Source organism: Haliotis rubra, unplaced genomic scaffold (genome assembly GCF_003918875.1).
Source record: "Haliotis rubra isolate DU_JTF1 unplaced genomic scaffold, ASM391887v1 Scf1389, whole genome shotgun sequence".
NCBI lineage: Eukaryota > Metazoa > Mollusca > Gastropoda > Lepetellida > Haliotidae > Haliotis > Haliotis rubra.
This window is the reverse complement of record NW_025765324.1, coordinates 155267-177704: the sequence shown is the minus strand read 5'-3', so window position 1 is coordinate 177704 and position 22438 is coordinate 155267. Positions and strand designations below refer to the sequence as shown.

General features: G+C 38.4%; 1 protein-coding gene across 1 annotated transcript; it reads right to left on the bottom strand.

Annotated features, from left to right (window-relative positions):
• Positions 1-2421: 2421 nt before the first annotated feature.
• LOC124268523 (poly(U)-binding-splicing factor PUF60-like) lies at positions 2422-19003 on the bottom strand. Its single transcript, XM_046703509.1, has 13 exons — positions 18911-19003; positions 15468-15534; positions 11745-11947; positions 10190-10248; positions 9687-9900; positions 8149-8276; positions 7520-7591; positions 7169-7271; positions 6906-7031; positions 5740-5965; positions 4611-4807; positions 4061-4250; positions 2422-3552 (listed from the first exon to the last, which is right to left on the bottom strand). Exons 1-13 carry the CDS (start codon positions 18992-18994, stop codon positions 3443-3445), a joined length of 1779 nt encoding a protein of 592 aa, XP_046559465.1. The 5' UTR covers positions 18995-19003; the 3' UTR covers positions 2422-3442.
• Positions 19004-22438: the final 3435 nt, after the last annotated feature.

Genomic DNA, 22438 nt, shown 5'->3' with positions numbered 1-22438 from the left:
AGTACACTTTGCATACACATGTTCAAATTTCATAGGGTCATGTTGTGGCTGTGTTGTTGCTGCGTAGAGATGATCGTGCTTAGATATGTCAACACTCTGTGACGAATCATTTCTCTTGTCAGCAGAAGATGTTGTATCCTCCGAAAACAATGTTCTTCTGGATTCCTTTTGGTCTGATTTGTCTGACAGGGATGTGGACTCATCACTAATTCTTAGTTTCTCTACAGAAGAAATCAGTTGACTCGCAACGCTTAACCTTTTAGGTGTGCTTACCTTCGGTGTTCCAATTAGTCTTTTGGGCCGTTGTAGTTGCTCTAGTCCCGATTTGGCATTGCTTATTGCAGTCGCTTGGAAGACAGCAAAGCTTTCGACCTTATTGTGGCACGAACGGCAAATGTAAAGTAATTGAATGTCCGTGTCATTGATTTCTATCCGTATGAACTGCCTCAACCTGTCCCTAAATGCTAGATCCTGTGTTAATTTCTTTCCTTTTAAACTGAGTAATCTTTCGGTCTTCTTCCTGCAGGTTAAACAAATGATCTTGTTTTCTTGGAGTAGCCATGCTTGGAAATTTAGAGTTATCTTTCCTTGGAAATAGTCCGTGAATCTAGACTAGTTTCATCTCCGTGCCCGTTTGCGCTTAGACAAGGCCCAGTCGTAAACATGGCCACGAGAGGGGTCACACTCAGGCACAGCGATGACTTAACATAACATCACTGCCACAGGCTAATTTGCATATCACGTGACCCGGACTTTTCTCTTGTTTGTAATCAAACGCACATATTCATAATAAGAAGAGACTGGACTCACGAAAGCTTTTCGGCGCTCTCTTCATAATGCTTTTACATTGTTACATATATAGTCTTCCACAACTGCGACAGTAAGGTCTATGACAGTACATATTTAGGTATCAAACCGGCTGCATCGTTTGCTCTCCATCAGCTTCGATGACAGCACGTGGAGCCGTACAACCTATGTAAACCAAGGATCGCTACGCAAATCGAAATAGTGTTACATATTTTCTCAGTGAAACTAAACCATTCTATTAAAGATATTTAGTTAGATGTGTAGACTTGTCAAAAATAAAAGAGTAAAAGAAATCTGTACATTATATTGAATGGACATTGCAAGATGTGACGAATCGTCACATTTTTGTGGCCTGTGGCAGAGGTACTATGCTGGCTTGCCGCATGGAACTCTGGGTAGGAGAGTGGAGAGGGGTACGAGACGCCATCCGGCTTGCCGGAATGACCCCAGTAGTTACGATTGATCATTTGCTAGACTATGCAAAGGGAGATGACTCGTGCCTCGCATTCCTCTATCTCTCGCATACGAAAGAGTCTCGAGCTAAGCTTGGATCGGATCGTAAGATCGGCCTAAGATCGGGTAGTGGAAAGGGTGTAACTTTTAGCTAAGACTATTGTAAAATTGGCGTAACTTGCTAAGATTGATCTTAGGTAAGATCGGTTAGTGGAACGGCACCCAGAAGAGAAATCAGAATCTGACTTACATTGACCTATGGTCAAGGATGATGAAACAAGACATAGTTTACAAGAGGTACCAAAACATACTTGCCTTGGTTCAAATATCTCTTGTGATGGCAGTGTCATCTGCAGAATGTGAGAGATGGTTTTCAATGATGGGGAGAGTCAAAACGGACTGGAGATCTAGGCTGCAGCCAAGAACACTCTCCACTCTCATGACAGTTGCTCAGTGCAAAACAAAGCTTGCTGACTATAAGCCTGGAGGGGCCATAGGTAGATGGATGAGAGCCAGCAAATGTGGCAGACGATGGACCCCATCTTATGGTTCAAGAACAGATGACGCTTAAGAAAGCCTTCTTAAGCAGAAGACACATCGGTGATGACAGAAAAAATTAGATTTGTTGTTAACTAACATTAGATTTTAAAAGATCATCACCATTGTTAGTCTTTCATTCCAAAAATATGTGGGCACACTTGATTACTGAAAGGCACACCTAAAATGTTTGTCTGGTGCCCGAAGGCACACTTGGTGAAAAAAGTATTTCTATTACTGGAAAGGTTTCCTTTGTGCTCCGGAAACAAAGCCCACCCTCCTAGTCTAAGTCAAACACGTTTCCAGGGAAATCAAGAAAAATAAAAAATGACAAAACTCTATAAACAGCAAAAGGCACCACTTTAGGGTCTGATTGATATATCTACCAATTTTTGTTGAAACATAATTAACGTTTTTTGAGTTATGCTCCCGAAACAAAATGATTACAGACAGATGGACAAGGCGTTGACTAAGTAGAGAGTGAGAAAATAAAAGATACCCAGCATATGCTTAATCAAGGTTTACTATACACTTTCCCAAAAGATGAGGGCAATAAGGTTTCTTAACCACTCATGTGTTACAACAGATGGACAGCTTCATTCAAATTCATAAGAAAGTCAAATATAGTTTGCATCATTGTTTATTTACAAAATTTCAATATCAACATATCATACAACTTTGGACATTTTTTAAAATATGTACTTACACATGTCAACCTAAGGCTGAAAATGAATCTTTCACACTGACTGAATTGATGTACTCTTGAGATAAAAAATACAATTCCTTGATGTGACAAAACAAAACAATGCTTTGACATTACAAAACGTAACAACCAATTGTGAGCCATAGCATTTAACATGTAGATGTTTTGAGGTAGATGGCCCATCATGTTAAGAATCCGATGTACCTTTAAAATATCTACATGATTCCTCAAGATTGATGAAATGACTAGGTCTGAATTCTATTCTCAAGCAGTTGAACATAACCATAAACATCTTTTGAAAACAATTTCACTCGTAAGATTTTGACAAGTTTAAACTAAGTGAAACCTCAAACGCAATCTTAATATTTCTTTTCATTTACATAATTTACACTTAGTACATATTCTTATGTCAGTTCCATATCAGGCAACATTCAACTCAGCTATACCACATTTATACACATCTTTCACTCGAAATGGCAAATCACACAATGAATAAAGCCACCATGAAACAAATATTCACTGGATCACAAGTTTTTAGAACAAGGCTGTCGGCATTCGTGCATCTCCTTATCGTAAGTGACTTGTTGCTTTAGGTCAAATCTTTAGGTTCTGAAAATGAAGCACCTTCTTCTAGAATTAGTTCTAGTTTTGTGGTGGCATCAAAAGAACATGGACAATGTCAGCTATTTCCACATTCAAATTACAGACTTCCCATCAGTTTGAATGATCACATTGGTCAGGAAACACACTCAGAAGCGAGACACTTTCTTGTATTATTTCTGGAACAGCTCGCTCTGTGATATCCACCTGACAGTGCATACGGACACCATCCCACCAGCACATGGGAATACCTTGGTTTACTGACTTAAGCATTGATACAGTCCATCATGTCAGCACTTCAGTGTTTTTTATCTGGATTATTTTAATCCTTGACTTAGGTTTTCAACCAGACAGATCTTGTGCTTCAAACATGTCAGGATCATACTTCTCGGCTCTCACAATTCTCCCGCCAAAGAATCGTCCATTTAGGGACTGAATGGCCCGTTCTAGACCTGAAACAAACAATATTTCAGTGGCTGATTATCATCTAAGGCTCATAAATACATGTACTGGTGACTTTCCATAATTTGCATAGCTACCATTTTTCTAAATTCCATTGGTAATAGTTCTGTAAAAAGTTGGTGCACATGGGTTTACAGATAAATGTATAGGAAATTTATGCATTTCAAATTTGGCAACATTTGTCTGTGACAATTCAGTTCAGTTACAAATGTTTTACAATGAATCAGATTTATTTCATTAAAACCCTAATTCATAAAAATTTCTCACAGAAGTGGAGGGTTGACCCTCAATAGTCTACTACATTTACTCCATGGGGTTCCAACAGCGTAAATGAAATCTGTAGTGCATGTAACCGCACTGGATGGAAAAATCGATAGATCCTTAAGGGGCCAGCAGTTATTTCATTTAAAAAAAGTGTCTATTTTTCTTTTTCAATGTTTCTGTTTTATGACATTCCAAATAATCTGAATTCTTTTTACACTTCATTGAAAATCTTACCATCCTGAGCAGTGAATTCCACAAATATCTTGACAACAATCTCAGCATCCTCCTCTTCACTCTGTTTCTCCTGATAGATGATAACTCGGTTAACAACCCCAAACTTGCCACACTCCTCCGTCACTTCAGTCTCCAGCTCGTCATCAAGGTCTTCAGGGCCAACCATGTTCCTAAGCACCATCACACGTGCCTGCAAATACATAATTATTAGTAACACCATCAGTACAACTTGTACTCGTTCAACATAAGCCTTGAACCTTTTATTAATGCAACAGTACAAAATACTGCTAACTCCATGGGTCAAAGATAAACTGACTGACTGGGTTTGGTTTTACGCTGCTTTTAGCAATATTCCAGCAACATCACGGCGGTCAAAGATAAACCCCTTATAATCTTTCACTTTAGCTTACAAAACAAGAAGGTATTCTGAGCAAAGATTCTTTACCTGTTCTTCAAAACAACTAAAGAACGCTCATTGTGTTCGTTTCAATTTGCTTGAGAGAAGATACAAAGTTATTTTAACTACAGCCAGGATGACATGTAGGCGTACCTGAGGTGCCCTCATCAGTTTTTGCATGACCATATGCCTGGCGTTACTGCCACTGATCTTCATGTTCTCTTGCTGAGCAAGACTCTGACTCGATTCATCATCCAACTTATTCTGCTTTCCATCCTTCTTCCCATTCTTTGTATCCTTCCCATCCGGTGCCATTGCTGACAATGCTGACGCAACAGATGCTGCTGTAGCTGGAAAACAAAGGAAGATACCAATCATACACACTTCTCCCAAATGAAACCAAGAGCAGGTGTTTGCTGCACAAGGAATGCATCCGAGGCAGAGACCATCAACAACCTACTCTCCCCAACTTTATGATAACCTTTGTTGTTTAATGCCACACTCAGCAATATTCTTGTTGTATAATAAATGCTTGACCAGACAATCAAATGATCCATATACGCAATTGGAAAACATAATTAGTTGACTCTTTGTGTCAAATGGGTTGCTCAGGACTAATTCTAACCTGCATTTTTATAAGTTTTTCAGTGACTAGAATGAGACGAAACACTTTTCTCTGAAAGTCCCCACAATTTCAACAAATTCCATGCTATGTAGGTATGCAAGACTGGCCCATAGTGTGATCAAGGTACGACAACCAATCAGTTATTACATTTATAACCAATCCATTAATTTTCATAGTTGTGTGAGGTGAGGTGAAATTGGGTTTAACGTCGTGCTTGAGAATATTGCGCTCATATGACGACGTGCATGCGTGTGTATGTGTATGTGCGGCTGCTTGTACTAGCCCAGACTGAAGCTGGTTTTATAGTGCTAGCCCACTGAGATACCATGTCGCAGTGAAGCATGAATACCCCACTCAAACACATTATACTGACTCCCGAGCCGACCAGTCCTTTATGTACCCATTAATGCCGAGCGCCAGGGAGGGACCAACAAGTACCATATTTTAATGCCTTTCGTATGAAGCGGCCGGGGATCAAACCCGCAACCTTCCGCTCTCCGGGCGGACGCTCTAACCACTACACCAAAACCGTTTCATAGTTGGGCAATATTGTACAAGGCCTGTTTGTTGTATAATGCCACTTAGCAATTTTACAGTTTTATGACGGTGGCCAGTGAGTAATCGAGCTAACAAACACTCCAGTTGTCAACAACTTACCATGAGGATTACTTGGTGCTGGTGGTGGTGGAGCAGGAATACTAGCAACGGAGGGCATACTGATAACATTGGGTGCAGCAATTTGTGAGGGAGCAGACAAAACTGGAGCCTGTCCCAAAACAGTTGGCATGGCCAGTCCAGCTGGGGGTATCACACCACTTCTATTCACATCAGGTGACCCCACTCCATTACCTAGTGTTGTGGGCATGGCTAGACCTGGTGGAGCCTGGAAGACATGAGAAAGAAAAATTAAAACAGCTTAGTACTACCTTGACAAGCAGTGATCCTGTTTCATAATGATGCTACAATATATCATTAACAAGAAGACAAAGTCATCAATATCCCCCGCAATGGCAAAATACGCTTCATGATTATGTCTACGAGTTATGATTATGTCAAATATTTAGGTGTGTATATAGAAAGGTGGAAGGAGAGTATTGAAAGGTTTCTAAAGTTCTGCTCCAGAAAGCAGCACTATCACCAATTTCAGGCTAAGTCAAACTTGTTGCAATGGAAATGGCAAAAATATTTTATTCAGAATTCCAAAACTACCAAAAGGCACAAATACACCACCAGATCTATCTATGTGCCAAGTTTGGTGAAGAAATGGTGAGCAGTTTTAGAGTTCTGCTGCGGAAAAGAGCACAACCACCAATTTCAGTCTAAGTCAAACTTGTTGCCATGGAAACGCCAAAAATATTTTATTCAGAATTTCAAAACTACCAAAAGGCACCAGTTCACCACCAGATCTATCTTTGTGCCAAGTTTGGTGAAGAAACATTTAACGGTTTCAGAGTACTGCTCCGGAAAAGAGTCCTACCACCAATTTCAGGCTAAGTCAAACTTGTTGCCATGGAAACGCCAAAAATATTTTATTCAGAATTCCAAAACTACCAAAAGGCACCAGTTCACCACCAGATCTATCTATGTGCCAAGTTTGGTGAAGAAACATTGAACGGTTCTAGAGTTATGCTCCGGAAAAGACAAATGTGCACGGACGGAGTCCATTTTAATACCCCCCGCAAAACGCTTTGCGGGGGATAAAAATGCCAATACGTTCCTTGAAATAACTATTTAAAGCTCAACCATTATACCAAAACCTGTAAAGAGCAAAGTTCCCAGGAAAGCTGGCTTCAAAGACTAGACAAAGACAACTTACCAGGTTAACAGCAGCCTGCTGTGCATCTAATGCTGTGATCTTCGCTGTGACAGCTGCAGCTGCAACAGCAGCAGCAGTGGGCATGCTTCCTGGGCCTGACGGTGCCTGTAGTGCATCTGGGGGGAGTGATGGCCTGAACCAAACATAACACTTCTTTAAAATTTGACTCATCTTTCAAAACCAAAGACTCATCACTTAATAAAAATATCACAACACCATCAACTGTTTCTTTTAGAAACATTTAACAAGACTTAAAATTACATGTCTTACCCTGCCAACTCGGAGAAACTGGCCACCAAGATCAAATAAATTCATGGAGGAAACTGCATCTTGAGCTGCTTGGGGGGTGTCATACTCGATGAAGCCGTAACCTCTGACAAAGACAGAATTGAATAAATACAGGTTTCTGTGAAAATAGTGCAGTATGCAAGCATATCATTCAAGATTTCCATGTGATCTAATTTTTTTTGACTGTTTCAATACTTTAACAAACCATTTCTGCATACCAAGAAATGCTGCCTTCCAAAAAACAAAACTATTAGAGTAGTGTCATAAAAAGTGTGTATATGTTCTCCTCGCAACAAAATATTTCGCCTCCCAGAATAAAAATTTGATACTCACTTGTGTTTTCCTGGTTTGGATCCATCTAGGGCTAGTTTACATGATTGAATACGACCAAAAGCTTCAAATACACTGGAACACAAACAGGCAATTAAATCTTAACATTCTCTCATCTCATCTCTCATCAGCAATGTTGCAAGATTCCGTCAATTTTCTCACAGATCAAAAACAGACCATCTAGACAAGTGTCACTTTTAAAAAAAAACACAAAAAAAACATATGCGGAAAAAAATTTGGCAGGACAATTCAGTGAAACAAATTAGTTAAAATACTTCAGTCTGATGTAAAAAATTGGTAATTTTTTCTGACATGGAGAAAAGCATCATGCCATTGAATAGTGGGTGGGACCTACTTCAATAAAAGTTGATGGACATTGCTTTTATATAGTTTCTCACACTAAGTTATCATGTACGTTATTACACACAAAGTATTACACAGCAGCCATAACAATGAATATCCTTGATTCAACGTCTAAAATCTACAACCCATACAGCAAACTCCAGTTCTGAACCATAAGATTTCATAACTGCATCATACATAAAAGTTGAAAGTAAAACCTATCACCATGCAGCAATATAGGAGAAATTTATCAAACCTGCAATATCATCAGTGTTCTGCAAACAACCTACCTTTGGATGTCAGATTCGGATAAATCACTGTGTATTGATGCTACATATATCCTATTATAATTCTTGGCTTCTGCTGCTAACTGTTCAATGATTGGTTGAGCTTGTGGCATATTGCTGGGGCGTCCCACCTGAAACAATGTACACAAAATAACTATTAGCATCAAAGCATCCTTAACTGAAGGTACACACCTTCCAACAACAAAACAGTGTAATAAACAACTTATTAGTTAAGCATTTAAAATGGTTATGCATCATGACGGTGTGCAAACATCAAATGGACAAAGGCTAGGAGAGCATCCTACTGCAATACCAACTCTGTTGTAGAGAAAACATTTATGTTCATGATGAGTGACTGAATGAATGAAAACATGGTATTTCTGTCTTAACATCTGATACTGCAAAAATTAATTGTTTAATATACTTGCATTACTAAACTGAAACATGTACCAGGGTATCACTTAGAAAACCCTGAAGATAAATAATATTTTTCGGGAGGCTATATCAACACAAGTAATTAGTAAAAACAAGCTCTACAATGAACTAATTCTTGTTTTAAGTTGTCTTTTTTTGTTTTATAATAGAAAACCTGTATGTACAAATGTTTTTTGTCTGAAACACTACACCCAGGGCATTCCACCCACAAGTGTCAGCTGGCTAATACATAGAGTTACCTCCCTTCAGCCAAATCTCTTGGCGCTCTTCGGTCTTTGGACAGCTTCAGGTCTAATATTATCGCATGTAAAGATAATAAATTCGAGAGCATGGTTTATGGTAGATTAGCATACATTGTGATTATAGAACCAAAAATAGTCCTTCAAAATATTTCATTTTTCTATCATTTTACTTGTCAGAACTATGGGTAAGAAAACACAAAAGAACAGTCTAGTGAAGAATCAGCTGGATAGTGATATAACAAAATAATCATAATTGTTTGGTTGAATTATTCACCTTAAGAGGACATACCCAGAAAGGTGGCCTTCAAGACACGTTTTTTCTCTTATCAAAATTGAAAGAACATACAAAAGATGTGTATAAGAAACAGTGATCATTTGTCAAGTTCTTTGTAAATATTTCATCATTTTGATGGTCTTGAAAGCAGGTACAAAGATGCAGATTAATCAAACTATTCTAAAAATAATGACAAACCTTTATAAATAATGTCTGTGGGAATGCAGGATGTTTACATATGTATCAATATACTTACTCGATTTCCATTCTTCACAAAACCAAGCTTTATATTTGTAAACTCATAAGCGCCTCATAAATTCAAAAAGCAACAAAACTACATGTCAATGAATTTAGAAATCTGCTTCTTTGTGTGACTACATCATGTGTTTGCAAATCATTTCTCCAAAAGATAACTGAGCCTCAAGATAACAATCACAAGAGGTTAAAAATTACACTGGTCTACATTTGACTTCACTTAGTCCAGATCTGATGTGCAAACGCATGAAATGATTTCATCAAAGTGCCAAACTAAACCATAGGGTATGTCCTTCTAAGAGAATATAAAGTATCACGGTCAAATATCAAGCCACCTTGATGTTGCGGCCTCCAATCATAACGCCATTCATCTGCTCTAAGGCTAGTTGGGCCGCTTCTGGAACGTCGTATTCGATAAATGCGAATCCCTTGTGTTTGTTTGTGATAGGGTCCCATGACAGATTGACGCTTTTGATGGGGCCGAATGGAAGAAAAGCTTGCTTGATGGTGTCTTCTTTTATCTCGAAGTTAATGCTGCCAACGTAAATCCTGCAAAAAGATGATATATGTTAAGGCTTGTTCCAGTTTTACATGCATGACACAAATAAATCCCCTATCCTTGGTTGTGGCCTTAAATCTTTTTATCAAACAAAGCGAAAAAAGTGTATGGATTCAAAGTTTGGACTTCCGATGAAGGTGCAACTTCAAGAACTGGCTAGAATATTACCTACAAATATGAATATGAATCCTGAAAGACAAAATTAACACATCCTCACTTCAGAGTAAATGACTTTTTGTACTGTAGCAAACTTTGTACTGTAGTGGAGAAAAGTCATACCTGCACATAAGTGCTAAAGCTTGTTGTCTTTGAACAGTGTTCTGGAAATTCTGCATTTGCTGAAAACAAAATTGAACACAGTAAAAAAATTGAACATTGAAAGGTCATTAATATTGAACTATATTAAAATGACATACAGCAGCTTGCTATTACTCTTCATGTTTCAAAGCAACATTCCCTGGAAATGATAACTATTGTGTCAGAGCAGCCAAAAGCATGATCGAACAAAATCATTCATTCCACATGTCACGACTTCGATTGTTATGATAAACAACCATTGTCACTAAGGTGACATAATCCCTCAAACATATCAAATCAAACTTAATAAGTAACGAAAGTGAAGGTCGTAATTTAAGATGAAGTTAAATGTCAACAAAAACATGACCAGTCAACCTCTCTTGATATCTTGCTCTGTAGTTGTTCAAATGCACAAATATTTTCAAGACTCACTTTGACCTTGACATGAATGTCTTAGTGTACGAAATATGAAAAAAAAAATAGTATAGTAATAAAGAAATTGCTTATTGAAAAACATTCAAGGGAAGTCTTGAAAGTCTATGAAGAAATCCAGTGAACTGTTCTTGAGATATTTCGCTGACAATTAAACATGCAGAAATCTTCAAAGTGTTGCCGTGACCTTGAAAATTATGTGAAGGTCACCAAAGTTGACTGGGCCTTGCACCTTCCCCAGATGAAGCTTGGTGTCAAATATGAAGAAAGTCCAGTGAATGGTTCTTGAGATATCTCGCTGACAATCTTAACATGCTGAAATCTTCAAAGTGTTGCCGTGACCTTGAAAATTATGTGAAGGTCACTAAAATCGACTGGGCCCTGCACCTTCACTCGATGAAGCTTGATGTCAAATATGAAGAAAATCCAGTGAACGGTTCTTGGCTATCTCGCTGACAAGCTTAACATGCAGGTTAACATGTTGAAATCTTCAAAGTTTCGCCATGACCTTGAAAATTAGGTGAAGGTAACCAAAATCGACTGGGCCCTGCGCCTTCCTTAGAAAAAGCTCGGTGTTAAATATGAAGAAAATCCAGTGAACAGTTCTTGAGATATCTCGCTGACAAAGCTAAAACGTTAAAGTCCCCTTGTGACCTTGAAATGAAAGTCAAGGTCACCAAACCTGACTTGGGCCTTTCTTTTACTGTGATGAACCTAGGTACCAAATATGAAAAGAATCCAGTCAACGGTTCTTAAGATATTCCAATTTGTACGTACATACGGACGGACGGAGCCTAATACTATATCCCCCCCTTCGCGCTAAACGTGTGGCAGGGGATAACAATGCTGTTAATTAACACTGCAAAATTCAGGAATACTGCCTTTGTATGTATCGTCTGGACATCGATGAGCAACCATCCATGCAAATGTGAAAATATTGCATCGATTAATCCAAGTCAGCCAACCTGCACAAACATCCTGTCAGTCGCTTCTTATGAGGTAACTGGGGACTTATTCTTCCCTGACATCCTTCTGATGTATGAGATACAACTTGTTAGCTTTATTCCTGAACTCAAAACAAGAGCTAAAGGAAGCAGCTTCTTACCTGTTGTTGATGAGCTATTGTCTGTTTGACAAGAACACTCTTAATGCTTTGCTCCATTGCATACTTCTTGGCTCTTGCTATGGAATCTTGTTGTGTGGATCCTAATTTTGGCAGGGTGAATGGTTTCATCTCCCTCTTCGCACCCGGACCCTCCAGAACAGTACCTGTCTGGTCTGCTTGAGGAGCAAACAGCTCATCATCATCTGTGGCAATAAGTATACTAATAAGTCAAGGTCAACAACTTAAAGCCTATCTTTGTCTGTCTTACCAACAAACCTGGCTTCATATATTCCAGCAGAAATTTGAAACTCATCACGACTAATAATATCTTCATACTAAAACCAAATCTCACCCGATCCGCTACACCCAAATTCTCAAATCAAGTCCCGTTTCACAATTTGAAAGCCCATGAGCAGCAAAGTTGAATGCTATGTGTAAAGACAGACAAGATGGCTTCCTGACACAACCAAGGAATAAGAGGTAGACAAGGTTAAAACCCAGAAACAAGTGACAATTTGATGAAAAGGCTGTACTTCACATAAACATGTTTACCGCAGTTAACGTTGTGTATGTTAGGCCTCTGTTTTTGCCCTACTAGTGGGCTGAGGGACCTGCTCAGGGACAGAAGCTGTCATTAACCTGGCTCATAGGTGACGACACTTAGTGCTTCTAAACCAGTATGAAAAACATAGAAACAGAAGAGAAAGAAATCATTAGTAATTGGCAAATAGGAGTCTTCCAGCTGCATTGCACATCATCTGGAACTGAACGTCTCGCCTGGAACAGAAAACAAGAGTTTGGCATTCAAGGGCCTACAGCCCCAAAGGAACCAGCACAACTCGTGTAACACCTACAGATTCTCAACACACAGAGTAAAAACTCTGCCACTAACCTAACTTTGATACAAATCAGTGACAAAATTCAATCTGCCAATATTGTCACAAATGCTACCTGGGTCCTGACTTGAAACATTGTGTAGCTGCACCACTAATGCCACAACTACCACCAACTTTGAATTCCCTTTCTCATTACACAGCACTCACTATCATTAGCCTGAACATTTGCATTTTGCAGGGTGACCGCACCATGTACTAGAAACATGGATCACAAGGTTTTACATACTTAATGAGCATACACTTCAAGAATAAATGCAACTGAAATAAAAAATGGACCAGACTGATCTGAAATACTACTTGTGACAAGTGAATACCACAAAATCCTCAGACCAAAAGTTCCACAATAAATTTCTCCAGAATAACCCCTAAAGAAACAACAGCAAGCCTAGTTACCTAACTCCTATAGAATCAATAGAGACCTTGATCTTGCAGATAGTAAGATTGGAAAAACCTCCTACTGAATTGAAATGTCTTATGCCACAAAAACCATTATCACTTCAAGATAATACAAAATGTCATGCCTTTCCGTCCATGTGTATACACACAACAGTCAACATGCCAGCAGTAAACTAACATAGGTACACTCACAGAGCACTAAGAAACAAAGAAAATATTCTCAACAAGTTACTTAAGGTAGCAAGGTATATGTTAGGTGGCCTCATTGCATAACACCCATTTAAAAACGCTTGGGCAAGGATGAGAACACAGTTGGTAGTTGAGAAACTCATCTTTTATCTGTAAAATAAAATAATAATCGCTTCTACAAATACAAAATATCTAGTTGATTGCACATAGGATGAAGTCGTGTAGTCAACTCTCAATGAATAGTATCTGAAACTGAGAACATTTTAAGTGTGTGACAGACAAGCTAAAGGATTTTCACACGACTTAATATTACTGAATACAAATTGTGAGAACTTTCTTAAAATGTCCTCAATTACAGTATTATTTATTCAATATATTTAAGACTAAGGAAACCTGAAGATAATGTGCTTGCAAAACATTTTACTAGTTCAAGCAACCATATCAACAAACTTTGTTCGCAGTAATACTTGTACCCCATTTTTCAACATCAAGTATACACAGTAAACCATGAGGGTTTCCAATTGAGAACCTAACAATGACAACTTGTTATTGTACTTGATGTAACCGTTTCATAGCCAATCGGATGGCCTTGCAGCTCATCAGACATGTTTCACGCGGAGACAGCCTCTGTATAATGTCCACACGTTCCTGTTGAAAACACAGAGACAGAGAAAGGGACAGCATTAGATCACTGCCTACTTCGCAATTTCGGGCTGCCTAATAATATATGTCTACTGATCATTCATTTCTCATCATATTCAAGATTTCAAACATTTTTGGAACACAAAAACAACTTATTTGTTAATAACGCATCAGGTGATGTTAATTATGCATGTTTAGTTTTTAAAAACTTTTGACAAATTAGTGCAGAAATTTTGTAGGTTTGGTGACTAGATAACATAAAGAAGCTGTATGTTTAGTGAAAATGATGCTGATGGCCATCGACAGTAGATTCCGGCATGTAGTCGCTACTCAGTATGAGTCAGCAGTTATCATGTGGATGGAATTCTCAGGTCCCCCATTTTCTTACATCAATATTTCTGACGCTGAAAATACATGGAGAGAAAGAGGCATATGTCACGGGGACAACAATTCATAGTATTCAGTTGACAGAGAAGAAAGCAGTCTTTGACACATTTCAATATGTGAAAATGTGCCCAGCATTTTTTGGTTATTTTAAATACACACAAAGTATATTTATTAAGTCTGAAAAGCACCTTTGGGTTTCTGGAAATATATATATGCACAGAATTCCTAGAAACGTCAATACACCGTTGATATTCTTAACATGTGAAAACCGATACACAGCATGATCAGTAATGCTTCTCTGTCTATTGCAAGTTATCCTGGACGCAGGCAGAGTAGTCTCCCTTTGAGTACTTCTTGGCATCCTGAGGATCATATAAAACACAGGAAGAGCATGGAGTTTAGCTGTTGTCTCTCATGAAAACTGCACACCACACAAAATAAACTACATTCTAAAATACCATTACTGAACATTACGCATTTTTCAGCTCTGAAAGGTATTTGTCATGCAAGCAAATTTGTGATGGTATGAAATGTAACATAACAGTTACAGTTCATGATTCAATTTCTTTCGTTATCAGAAAACAAACCAATACCAAGTAGTCTCTTAGTTACCAAAAACAGAATGAACAACGGTATTGCCGCATGTGAATGAAACACTTATTCCGAATTGGTCATGCCAACAATTAATATTTTTAACAGGTGAAGTTCAGATGTTTCAATATTTCCTTATTGGTACAAACTCATGCAAGCACTTTCAGTAACAACTACTTTTGCAGTATTCTTTTTAAGTGTACTAAGACATCCTACAAGCTACACCTGGGAAACTTGTGACAATCTTGGAATCGGGTTAACTGAAAATATAGAAGATAAAGTACAGACAAAAGCATAGGTTCATCAACCTATACCACACTTTTGATCCATGAGTAATGATGCGTGATTTCAAAATGTCTTTCTCAACTGCTATACATTACATAATATTTTAGATTTTTTTTGCAAACAAGTGTGTTTACAAAGCAGATGTTTCTCTTCTTGTTGAAATATTTTTCAAGGACATATCATGCAACATACATATCAATAATTGACAAAATAAAGTTGCAGCTCTTGGATAAACTTTGCTACAGTGCAGACAGGATGACATTGTGAATTTCCCATAGTATTCCAACTGTAGCTCCATCTAACCAAAGCAGGCTACAGAAAAAAATACAATGTATACCTCTTTCAACCTTCATCTTCTTCAAAGCTGGTTCATCGTCTGAACCTCCCATTGCCGATATGGGAGCCTGCAAAAAAGTCAATAAGTTGGTCAGGTATTTTTTAACCTTTAAAAGATGCAAAAGTCATGGGCAGGGATTTACAGGACTCGAATTCCAGTGTCCTATACGCATAAAAATTGACAAAGGACGCAACAAAATTTATTAGTGCATCCACAGGGACGCAAAAAAAGTCCAATCAACTAACACAAAGTTATTAAACAGTCTGCTACCAGCAGGGTTATGGTATCATTTGCAATTCGGAAAGAGTTCCTTCCGTTCCCCCAAACCCTAACTCCAGAGGCCCAGATAAGCTGCGTATCCGGGTAAAATACGCATAGAATTACGCATTGAAAAATAATTGTTGCGTACCAATTACGCATTTAAAATGTTAGATACGCAGAAAGTTTAAAACAAATGCGTACGGAACATATTCATAAAAATCGCTTGCGTAATGAAAAAGACATCCATTGCTATCAAGTTGTACTGTCAGTATAGGAAAAGTGTTGTACTGTCAGTATAGGATGACTGATTTTTTATGAAATCATTTCCATTATATTTAAGTTGGTTTTGATTACCGCCTCGTTTTCCATTGACTGCTCGTTTACAGTAACATCGGTAAAAATGTGTGAATATAAATGGCTTCCGTATTTTACCCCATTCCATGTGCGTACAACTTCTGCTTACCACGTTCATGAGGGTCCGTATAACCTTAGTGTTGATTATATATATTTTACATAAAAATTGTAATTAAAATTACACAATGCTAGGCTATATTTCTTTGGGTTAAATAATAGTACTCTGTATTATATTTTACTGACGACTGTCAGAATTCGTCCCGTTATATTATTGTGCATGCTTGAACTTGTTCGCTGCTGATTGCTATTACCGGCTCAAATACACATGGTAATCTTAATCTTAATTAATTTATAGAGCAAAAACTGTAATTAAAATTACACAATGCTAGGCTATATTTCTTTGGGTTAAATAATAGTACTCTGTATTATATTTTACTGACAACTGTGTCAGAATTCGTCCCGTTATATTATTGTACATGTTTGAACTTGATCGCCGGGAAACGTGCACAGCTGATTGCTATTTCCGGATCAGATACACACGGTAAATCCCTGCAAATAATACAATGCCCAGCAAAAACAACTTAGAACTTAAAAGGTAAATAATCTTGTCTAGTGATGTTTAATTGCAAATTTGACGTCTCTCCTGACAAAGTCGTATTCTGTTGTTTATTCATGTGAAGTGATACGATGTTGTTTTCTTACCCCTGGAAAAAAGTTTGACAAAAACGTAACCCATGGATAAGACGACCCCCTTCTACAGACTGCTTTTTTGGTCCTCAAAATTCGGCTTAAAGACGGTAATATACGTAGGTATGACATAAGGCAGAACATACCTGCTTAGTAAACTTACTCAATGGCATATACTTAGGTGAGTAAAATGACTAATACGCACATATTTGAAAGCAGTGGGCAACAGAAAAAGAAATACCCACTCCAAAAGAATATAGTGGGTACAGTACCCACATGCGCTAAATCTTATCTGGAGCTCTGCTAACTCTAAAATAACCCTAACCCTAACTTAAATTTTGGACTTTTAGTCATTTTGTGAGTTCTCTAATAATTGTTGTGTTAATTGTTGAGTTTGTTAATAATTTTAGTATATTTATAAATATTACTTGGGATGGGGGAACGGGGGGAAGGAGGAGGAAAGAAAGACACCAGGAGTGGGCTTCAAACATTGTACCCATGTAGGGAATCAAATCTTCATTGTGACAAGCGGATGCTTAACTAGGTTACCCTACTGCCCCATTTCCCAAGTGACTAGGATGGTATATGTGGTAGCAACAAAATGGTGATCTATCTCTAAATAAAAGCCACTGACTAACTGCTACATCAAACAACAGTCACTTCAGCAACTTGGGCCTAATTAACACTTAGCTGAATGCCACTCAGGTGATGCACATTTGCTTGAGTGTCAAGAATAAAACCCCAATATTTGGCCCTTACCTTGTTTCTTACTATCAATTTGTCTAAGACACAAATATCAATAGACAAAATATGTTCATCTGTAGTGTGTTATCAATCAGGATACGTTCAGTACCCTTAAATAATATGTTCACAATTATATTCTCAAGTTCAACTTGAGAAAGCATATCACTGCATGCAAGTGTTGGGATTGAGTTTGAAGCCTTTTAGTGGAGTGAATCTATTTGAAATTGCTCAGATGTCAACATTTGACCCCAAGTTTCGAATTGCATGTTGCAAATAAAGCTAAAAACTCTTTCATAGGGAGTACTGCACTTTACCGGGCGCACTTTTTCAGATTAATTAGTGCTGCTGGGGTTCCCTAAACCTAACCCTAAGGATCGTAAAGGGTGCCTAACCCTAAACCTAAGGATCGTAAAGGGTGGCATACCCTAACCCTAAAGATCATAAAGGGAGCAGCGAGGGCTGCGCCCGGTAAAGTGCGTTCTAGCAGTGTAGGAAAGATGTAGAAAATCTAGCCTGTCCACAGGACTGGCAGGTCAATTTTTTTACCAGTCCTGCCAAAATCTAGCCTGTCCTCCAAATATAAACACCTTCGGCAGTAAATATTCAAAAAGGTTATAATCATTATATATATGTCATTGGTTTGCTAAAATTGACCCGACATGAGGACGGACTAGATATTTTTTTTAACCCATCCTCCACAAAATTCACCCGTCTCGGACGTTGGGACGGGCTATCTTTCCTACACTGGTTCTAGCCCTTTCATATTAACCTATATGTGTAGTTTAAACTGAAGTGATAGCTTCGTGAAGGCGGCTTGTATTTCACCGATTAAGTGACGACGTTATTGGGAATAAATAGGGTGATTTGGGCATCTTCCACAAATAACCTGACAGTATTTTCTTGTCCACTTTTACAATGTCAAAAGCGCCTAAAAAGGTTGGACACAAAAGGAAAGTTGTAAACCACGTTAAACCAGGTTGCTGGGAAGAGAAACTTGTACTCGTGGGAGACCAGAAGCAAAAACATTGATGTAGTCGAAACTGCGCATGTTCAAACTTGCAATATAGACCTACTTATGAGTTTTGTATTGACTGAAACGTGATGCGATAATTGCAGCGGCAATACGTGCTCAAATAACGTACAACCGCAACAGAGAACTGGCGACAGGTTTTATTCAAGGTTTTCTGACAATGTTTAAAAATACGCCCAACAGTGCCCTCCGAGTGGACGCGACGTACAATGAGCGAAGCATGTGCGCAGACAAACCAAAATGGCTGCCGTGAATTTTGAAAAACCACGCCGGCAAAATGATACCATTTAAGAAAAAACATTCGATTAAAGCACTTGATATTAGAATATTTTGATCCTTGAACATCTTAATATCAATGTTACAATACCTTATCGGCAACGTCGCCATTAACTGGCTCCGCCAACATATCAACTCCTGGAGCAGGAACGGCCATCCTGCCTTGATCGATCATCTGCGCGCATGGGTTAGTGCAAAGAACGAACTGTGAAGTGAAATCAGATTCACTTTTACGTCGCAGACGCACCGGAAATATGTGATCATAACAATTTCAGTATATATTGCAATGTAAACGTATGGAATTTATGACATGGAAACGTAATCATCAGTTTTGAAAATGAAAACATATTATAACAAAAATTCAAAGTGAAATGGTGGTTGACCTTGACGATTCGTTGGAATTCAACAGTTTCGCTCGCCCACCACAGACGTCAATTTGTAAGTAAGGCTCACAGTTAGTCTATAAGTGGAAAGTATAAGGAATTGTGTGTAAATTCCTTTTCAGTTATTGAATTACTCAAAATAAGTTCGTTGGGAATATGATACGCAAGATGTAATATTCCGACCAATGCGTAAACTTGTATAATAACTGGTCGTGACAGTGTTTACCCGGGCTATTGATGATTTACATATCGTGTTTGTGAATCTTGTGGGATAAACCTTTGAGTGGTCTACACTGAACCTCCCCCCACACCCCCTTACCCACCTCGACGCGTTATAAATGAAACAAATGGAAGCCCCACTTTTTAAAACCCTGCTACTTTGTCTGACAATGTTGAGGGGCCAGCTGGAAAATCAGGTGTTCAAGGTCGTGTTAAAGGTCATGTGCAACCAAAAAAAAACCACATAATTTAAACACAATTATCACTTATTCATGACATATAATATACATTGCTGATAATGAAAAATCAAATAAACAAAATTATAAGCGTAAAATCGCAAATCAAAAGTGCAATATTTTGTACTTGGGTTTACTTCCCTCGAAACGAAGCACCCGGGATACCGAACCCAGACGAAGGCTTTTATTGGCTGGTTCCTTTGCCGATACACTCAGGGCTCTTTCTGTGTTTATAGAGATATTGGGTTTTGTATATACATGCTCATGTTTTGTGTATAATATTTTGCAATCAACAGACATCATAACATGTCATGTGTACAAGAATCACACCTGCCTGTCTGTGTAATTACATAATGTGACAGAGACGGAACTCGGGTGCACGAGCCATAAATCAATGCGTTTTGTTTATGGTGTATAGCCTGATAGGTGTTAAGTTCAAATTGCATGTGGTCAGTGATCGAAGTTGTGTATTGCATATTGTCATTAGCAGACAGGCAGGCAGACACATAGGTGTCAATAAAACAGACATGGAGTTTTGTCTGTGACAGAGGCACATCTATATCACAGACATTCTGACAATGCTAAATAATGACGTTGCTTTTAAGTATCGAACTGAGAAAGTGACTCGGTAAGAAGAAAGTGTAGTGAGTAGAATGCTGTGACCACCTATAATATTGCTGTGTTAGGAATTTGTTGAAATCTCACAATTGATGATTGGTCCTTTACCAACGAGCAATCATCGAAAAGAATTGGTTAGCGTCATTTTTCAGATTTTTCTGTTCCCAGAGTCCTCAAGAAATATTCAGTCATGACTTTTCAGTAAGTGATGTGAGTTTTCTAAGAATTGAACACGTTTTCTAGCCCTGACAACATCTAAGATATGTTCCATTGTCAAGTGTTTCAAACACTAAAACAGTAGTTTCAAAATCATTTGTGTTCGATTATGAGAAAATGTGATGGATTGCTTGGCCGTCTAGTCGTTGTGACCAATCTTCGATTACTAGTATTTCAATTAATCGGATCACCACTACCACCTATTAGCTGATTGGCATGATGTGATCACCCACTGGGTGATGTAGAATGTTGTGATCACCCACTGGGTGATGTAGAATGATGTGATCACCCACTGGGTGATGTAGAATGTTGTGATCACCCACTGGGTGATGTAGAATGTTGTGATCACCCACTGGGTGATGTAGAATGTTGTGATCACCCACTGGGTGATGTAGAATGTTGTGATCACCCACTGGGTGATGTAGAATGTTGTGATCACCCACTGGGTGATGTAGAATGTTGTGATCACCCACTAGGTGATGTAGAATGTTGTGATCACCCACTGGGTGATGTAGAATGTTGTGATCACCCATTAGGTGATATGTCACGTTGTGATCACCCACCGAGTGAGGTAGCTTGTTGTGATCACCCACTAGGTAATGTGGCATGCTGTGATCACCCATTTAGTGAGGTAGCTTGTTGTGATCACCTATTAGCCGATTAGCCTGTTGTGATCACCCACTGACAGATTCACCCACATGTGGATTACCCCGGTGCGTTAACCCATAACTGATGCATTCTACTGGCTGATAAAGCCCACCGCGATATAGCGTGTGGTCACCCAGATCATATACGATATATTTTAATAACGGTGGGTAGTCTGTCTTAGTGTTGGGAATTGGTTAAAATCTAATAATTGATGATTGATCCATTACAACCGATCAATCATCGAAAATAATTGGTTAGCGTCAGTTATCAAATGTTCCTGTTATTTGTGTTAATACACACAAAAATAAAGAAAAAAACATGTAGTAATTTGTTTGTTTTTTCAAATTGCATAAAGTCCATTTGCAAATTTTGCATATTTAAATGATGATTAGTAGGTTAGGAACACATATTTCCTGGATTCTTTAAGATAAATTCAATCATGACTTGGAACGAGCTTGTACATGTAGTGCTTATGAACTGTAAATTTAATGACACAGACAAAACCAGCCTTGTGAAAAATATTGTTAATGCAAACAAGTGTTCAAAGATTGGTCGTGTTCGATTATGAGAAAACATGTTCGATTGCTTGGTCGTTTAGTCACTGCGACCAATCTTCGATTATTTCAATTAATCGGACCACCACTAGTCTGTCTCACAATCATTGAACCGCAGTATTTCCCTGCTGCCTAGCCCTTTCTGCAATGGTAAAGCCCTTAATGAATCAAGTATAGATTTCCTTAGGTTCTGGTTTAGTTTAAACATATTTTATACACAATGTGGAAAGGATCGGGGACAAGTTCTTTCAACTTATTAAACCCCTCTCCTCTCTCAGGTTCTGGTTCCATATATTCCAACTCACTGGGGCTCCTTTCCGGTGTTCGATTGCCCACATGGGTACAATGTGTGAAGCCCATTTCTGGTGTCCCCCGCCGTGATATTGCTAGATGATGTTGCTGAAAGCGGCGTAAAACCATACTCACTCACTTCTTTGTGGCGCTTCACCTCCGTGTTTGCTTAGACCAGCGCTGAGCCATAGACAATTTGAGTTTTAAAGATAAAACATTAAAATTATGTTTTTCAGTTTGTTGTATTATATCTGGTATTTATTTGTTTTGTGTTTTTTTTAACAAATTAACATTAAAAAATTACGAAATAAACAAAATCTAGTTAGAATCCGAATTCGTCGAGATAGATTCTTGTTTTAGTGAACCCCAGTGGTGAGTTTGGGCGAGTGAAACGCCATGTTAGAATAGTTTAATATGTTATTTTAATGTCCTGCAGTTATGCTACAAATGGCAT